The sequence below is a fragment of the Corvus brachyrhynchos genome, unplaced genomic scaffold, assembly GCF_000691975.1.
Source record: "Corvus brachyrhynchos isolate BGI_N302 unplaced genomic scaffold, ASM69197v1 scaffold222, whole genome shotgun sequence".
Lineage (NCBI taxonomy): Eukaryota > Metazoa > Chordata > Aves > Passeriformes > Corvidae > Corvus > Corvus brachyrhynchos.
In genome coordinates this window covers 148,041-154,125 of record NW_008236770.1, presented here as the reverse complement: position 1 = coordinate 154,125, position 6,085 = coordinate 148,041, and the positions used below count along the sequence as shown (strand labels likewise).

Below are 6,085 nucleotides of genomic sequence, written 5' to 3'. Positions count from 1 at the left end.
CTCCATGTCACCCACATCCTCCATGTCACCCACATCCTCCATGTCACCCACATCCTCCATGTCACCCACATCCCTCCATGTTCCCCATGTCCCCACATCACCCATGTCCTTCCACGCCCTCTGTGTCACCCATGTCCCCCATGCTCTCCATGTCCCCCAGATCCCCCATGCCCTCCATATCCCCCATGCCCTCCATATCCCCCATGTCTCCATGTCACCCATGTCTCCATGTCACCCATGTCCCTCCATGTCTCCATGTCACCCATGTCTCCACATCGCCCATGTCTCTCCATGTCCCCACATCCTCCATGTCACCCACATCCCTCCATGTTCCCACATGCCCCATGTCCTTCCACATCCTCCATGTCACCCATGTCCATCCCCACGCCCTCCCATGTCCCCATGTCCCTCATGTCTCCATATTCTCCATGTCCTTCCATGTTCCCCCTATTCCCATATCCCCCATGTTCCTCCATGTCACACGTCTCCATATTCCCCATGTTCCTATGTCCCTCCATGTCCCCTTGTCTCCCATGTCCCCATGCCCTCCATGTCCCTCCATGTCACCCATGTCTCCATGTCACCCGTCCCTCCATGTCCCTACAGTGCCCATGTCTCTCCATGTCCCCACATCCTCCATGTCACCCACGTCCCTCCATGTTCCCACATCCCCCATGTCCTTCCACATCCTCCATGTCACCCATGTCCCCACATCCCCCATGTCCTTCCATGCCCTCCATGTCACCCATGTCCCCACATCCCCCATGTCCTCCACGCCCGCCATGTCACCCATGTCCCCACGTCTCCATATTCCCCATGTTCCTCCACATCCCTCCATGTCCCATGTCCCTCCATGTCCCCATGTCCCTCATGTCTCCATATTCCCCATGTCCTTCCATGTTCCCCATGTTCCCATATCCCTCCATGTCCCCATGTCCATCCCCATGTCCTCCCATGTCCCCATGTACCTCATGTCCCCATATTCTCCATGTCCTTCCATGTCCTTCCATGTTCCCATATCCCCATGTCTCCATATTCCCCATGTTCCCACATCCCTCCACGTCCCCATGTCCATCCCCACGCCCTCCCATGTCCCCATGTCCCTCATGTCCCCATATTCTCCATGTCCTTCCATGTTCCCCATGTTCCCATATCCCCCATGTCCCTCCATGTCACCCATGTCCCCATGTCTCCCATGTCCCCATGTCTCCATGTCACCCATGTCCCTCCATGTCCCCACATCCTCCATGTCACCCACGTCCCTCCATGTTCCCCATGTCCCCACATCACCCATGTCCCTCCACGCCCTCTATGTCACCCATGTCCCCACATCCCCCATGTCCCTCCACGCCCTCTATGTCACCCATGTCCCCACATCCCCCATGTCCCTCCACGCCCTCTATGTCACCCATGTCCCCACATCCCCCATGTCCCTCCACGCCCTCTATGTCACCCATGTCCCCACATCCCCCATGTCCCTCCACGCCCTCTATGTCACCCATGTCCCCACATCCCCCATGTCCCTCCACGCCCTCTATGTCACCCATGTCCCCACATCCCCCATGTCCCTCCACGCCCTCTATGTCACCCATGTCCCCACATCCCCCATGTCCCTCCACGCCCTCTATGTCACCCATGTCCCCACATCCCCCATGTCCCTCCACGCCCTCTATGTCACCCATGTCCCCACATCCCCCATGTCCTCAACGCCCTCCATGTCATCCATGTCCCCCATGTCTCCATATTCCCCATGTTCCTACATCCCTCCATGTCCCATGTCCCCATGTCCCTCCATATTCCCCATGTCCTTCCATGTTCCCACATCCCTCCATGGCCCCATGTCCATCCCCATGTCCTCCCATGTCCCCATGTCCCTCATATCTCCATATTCCCTATGTTCCTATGTCCCTCCATGTCCTCCATGTCCCCATATCACACATGTCCCCACACCCTCTATGTCACCCATGTCCCCATGCCCTCCATGTCACCCATGTCCCCCAGGTCCCCCTGCCACCTCCAAAGAAGCTGGAACTTCCCTCCCCATCCCCATTCCCGCTTCCCAGACCTCCCATGGCAGCAGAGGGAACAGGAGGGACACAGGGACATGGGGACAGAGGGACACAAGGAGAGAAGGACAGAGGGACACAGGGACAAAGGGACACGGGGACACAAAGACACAAGGACACGGGGACAGAGGGACACAGGGATATGGACAGAGGGACACAGAGGGACACACGGACGTGGGGACACAGGGACACAAGGACAGGAACAAAGGGACACGGGACAGAGCGACACAAGGACACGGGGACAGAGGAACACGGGGACAGAGGGATAGAGGAACACAGGGACACGAGGACAGAGGGACACACGGACAGAGGGATAGAGGAACACAGGGATACAAGGACACAAGGACACGGGGACAGAGGGACACGGGGACAGAGGGATAGAGGAACACAGGGATACAAGGACACAGAAACACGGGGACAGAGGGACACGGGGACAGAGGGATAGAGGAACACAGGGATACAAGGACACAGGGACACGGGGACAGAGGGACACACGGACACAGGGCCAGGGGACACACGGGGACAAGGGGACACCGGGCCAGGGCCGTACCTGAGCTCGAGGCAGCCGAGCTGCAGGGCCATGCCCTCGCTGACCTTGCTGGCGTAGTTCTGCATGTACTCGCTGCGGAGCTGCGGGGACAGCGCGTCACCGCGGGGACACCGACGGGGACGGCCGGGGGCGGGATGGGGACAGGGGTGGCGGAAGGGGTGGTAAAGAGTGGTAGAGATGGTGACAGGGGACGGTGACAGGGACAACGGAAGGGATGGTGACAGCAGGGATGGTGACGGGATGGTGACTGGGTGGTCAAGAGTGGTAGAGATGGTGACGGAGGACAGTGGCAGGGGACAGTGGCAGGGGATGGTGGAAGGGACGACGGAAGGGATGGTGACAGCAGGGATGGTGACGGGATGGTGACTGGGTGGTCAAGAGTGGTAGAGATGGTGACGGAGGACAGTGGCAGGGGACAGTGGCAGGGGATGGTGGAAGGGACGACGGAAGGGATGGTGACAGCAGGGATGGTGACGGGATGGTGACTGGGTGGTCAAGAGTGGTAGAGATGGTGATGGGGACAGTGGCAGGGGATGGTGACGGGGACGGTGACAGGGACAACGGAAGGGATGGTGACAGCAGGGACGGTGACTGGGATGGTGACGGGATGGTGAGTGGGTGGTCAAGAGTGGTAGAGATGGTGATGGGGACAGTGGCAGGGGATGGTGACGGGGACGGTGACAGGGACAACGGAAGGGATGGTGACAGCAGGGACGGTGACTGGGATGGTGACGGGATGGTGAGTGGGTGGTCAAGAGTGGTAGAGATGGTGATGGGGACAGTGGCAGGGGATGGTGACGGGGACGGTGACAGGGACAACGGAAGGGATGGTGACAGCAGGGACGGTGACTGGGATGGTGACGGGATGGTGAGTGGGTGGTCAAGAGTGGTAGAGATGGTGATGGGGACAGTGGCAGGGGATGGTGACGGGGACGGTGACAGGGACAACGGAAGGGATGGTGACAGCAGGGACGGTGACTGGGATGGTGACGGGATGGTGGAGGAGTGACAGGGATGGTGACACGGAATGGTGGCAGGAGTGGCAGGGAAGGGTGACAGGGGACAATGACAGGGGATGGTGACAGAAGGTGGTGACCAGGATGGAGCCAGGGGATGGTGGAGGAGTGGCAGGGATGGTGACAGCAGGGAGAGTGACTGGGATGGTGACAAGATGGTGGAGGAGCGGCAGGGAAGGGTGACAGGGGACAATGACAGGGGATGGTGACAGAAGGTGGTGACCAGGATGGAGCCAGGGGATGGTGGAGGAGTGGCAGGGGAATGACGTCAGGACACGGTGACCAGGGGATGGTGACCAGGGGATGGTGACCAGGGGACGCTGGCACTGCCCACACTCTCCCCCATCCCGTGCTGGGACGCTCCGGGCGGGAATGCAGTGCCAGGAATGTCCCTGGATGTCCCTGCTGGACATTCCCAGCTGGATCTGCTCCCCAGATCCATCAGCGGGATGGGGCCACCACCACCCGGGGGTGACAAAACCTTGGAATCTTGGGAATTTTGGGCCTGGAGAGGCGGAATGGGATCCGGAGACCGCCTGGAGCTGCCCTGACCTGCTGGTAGAAGTAGAGCAGGGTGGTCCTGTCCTCCTTGAAGCGCTCCATGAAATCCTCCGGGAGGTACCGGATCTGGAGGTCGTACCTGGGAAAAGCCAGGAGCCGCTCCGTGAGGACACCGTTCCCCTTCCCAGGAATTTGGGGACACGGAGAGGGACAAGGCCACCACCACCACCACCGCGGTCCCACCTCCACTCAGCTTCCAGGTGGAGGCACTCGTATTTTTCCTGGACTTCTCCCACCGTCAGGTAGGGATGGAGCCAATGGATCTCGTCCGACTTGACGTGTTTGAGCCGGAGGCCGTAGCACTCGGCCAGCTGGATGTCCGGCCCGATCCGGCCACTCAGCAGGATGGACCGGATCACCTCCTGGGAAAAGGGAATCGTGGAACCATGGAATGGTTTGGGTGGGAAAGGACCTTAAACACCATCCCATTCCATTCCCAACACCTCCCCCGCTGATCCCAGGTGGATCCAGCCTTTCCTTGGCCAATCCCAGGGATCCAGGGATTCCCTGGGAATTCCAGCCCAGACGGGAATTCCTTCCCAACATCCCAGCCCGAGCTCCCCTTTCCCACTGGGAAGCCATTCCCTGCCTCCTGCCCCTCCAGCCTTTATCCCAAATCCCAGCTCTCCTGGAGCCCCTTTAGGCTCGGGAAGGGGCTCCAAGGATTCCCTGGATCCTTCCCTTCTCCAGCTGGACATTCCCAGCTCTCTCAGCCTGGCTCCAGATCTCCATGACCTCCTCTGGAATTGCTCCAGCTCAACATTTCCAGCCGAGCTCCAGATGAGCTTCGGACAGCGGGAAGAGGAGGAGGAGGAAACACGGGACAGCTCCAATGGAAACTTCCCTGGAGTGAACCCCCAGCCCCGGGGAGCTCCATGAGCACATTCCCAGTATCCACACCCCATTCCCTGGCTGGAATCTGCCGGACTCCAGGTAGGAAGGGTGAGGAGCACATCCCAATCCAAACCCACCATATCCATGAAGGAACGGCCCTAAAATCCCGTCCCGGCGTCCTCCCCGCTCCATGTCCCCAAAATCCCCTCCCGGCATCCTCCCAGCTCCATAATCCCACTCAAAGGGCAGAAATCATGGAATCACGGAATGGTTTGGGTGGGAACGGACCTCAAAACTCATCCAGCCCAACATTCCCGACTTCACCACAACCACGTGGGAAATGTGCCTGGAAGGAGCCGGATCCAACCAAACCAAACCAGCCCCGTATTCCCAATCCCATCCCGATCCCGCCGTTCCCACGTACCCGGATCTCCGTGGCCACGGAGCACTTGACCAGCTTGAAGTTCTTGCCCAGGTTGAAGCTGTTGCTGTAGAAGCAAACCTTGAGGATCCGCGTCTCCTCCTTATCCCGATCCGTCTCCGGCGGCCCCATGGCCTCCAGCGTCCCGGAAAGGCTGCGGGAGGAGCTGCTCCGGGGACGTCCCAAGGGCTCGGGAATGGTGGTCATCTTCAGGACACCCGGAGCGTTAGGAGCGGAGCATCCCTTCCCTGCGGGAACGGCAGCGGGATGGGATCGGGACATCCCGGAGGGGTGGGGAAGGGAAGGGAGGAAAAAGGGAGGAAAAGAGAGGAAAGGGGGGGGAAAGGGGGAAGAAGGGAAGAGGGGAAGCTCCGGGGACGTCCCAAGGGCTCGGGAATGGTGGTCATCTTCAGGACACCCGGAGCGTTAGGAGCGGAGCATCCCTTCCCTGCGGGAACGGCAGCGGGATGGGATCGGGACATCCCGGAGGGGTGGGGAAGGGAAGGGAGGAAAAAGGGAGGAAAAGAGAGGAAAGGGGGGGGAAAGGGGGAAGAAGGGAAGAGGGGAAAAGGGGGAAAAGGAGGGGAAAAGGGGGGAAAAGGAAAGGGGGAAGAAAGGGGGAAGAAAGGGGGAAGAA

General features: G+C 59.9%; 1 protein-coding gene across 1 annotated transcript in view; it reads right to left on the bottom strand.

Annotated features, from left to right (window-relative positions):
- Positions 1-5,754, bottom strand: part of PTK2B (protein tyrosine kinase 2 beta) — a 33,337-nt gene extending 27,583 nt beyond the window's left edge. Inside the window, exons 1-4 of the mRNA XM_017727804.1 lie at positions 5,452-5,754; positions 4,377-4,555; positions 4,185-4,272; positions 2,617-2,696 (exon numbers count right to left, since the gene is read on the bottom strand). Of these exons, the coding sequence (XP_017583293.1) occupies positions 2,617-2,696; positions 4,185-4,272; positions 4,377-4,555; positions 5,452-5,730 (626 nt within the window). The 5' untranslated portion in view covers positions 5,731-5,754. The remainder of the gene's footprint in view (positions 1-2,616; positions 2,697-4,184; positions 4,273-4,376; positions 4,556-5,451) is intronic.
- Between the last annotated feature and the right edge of the window lie 331 nt (positions 5,755-6,085).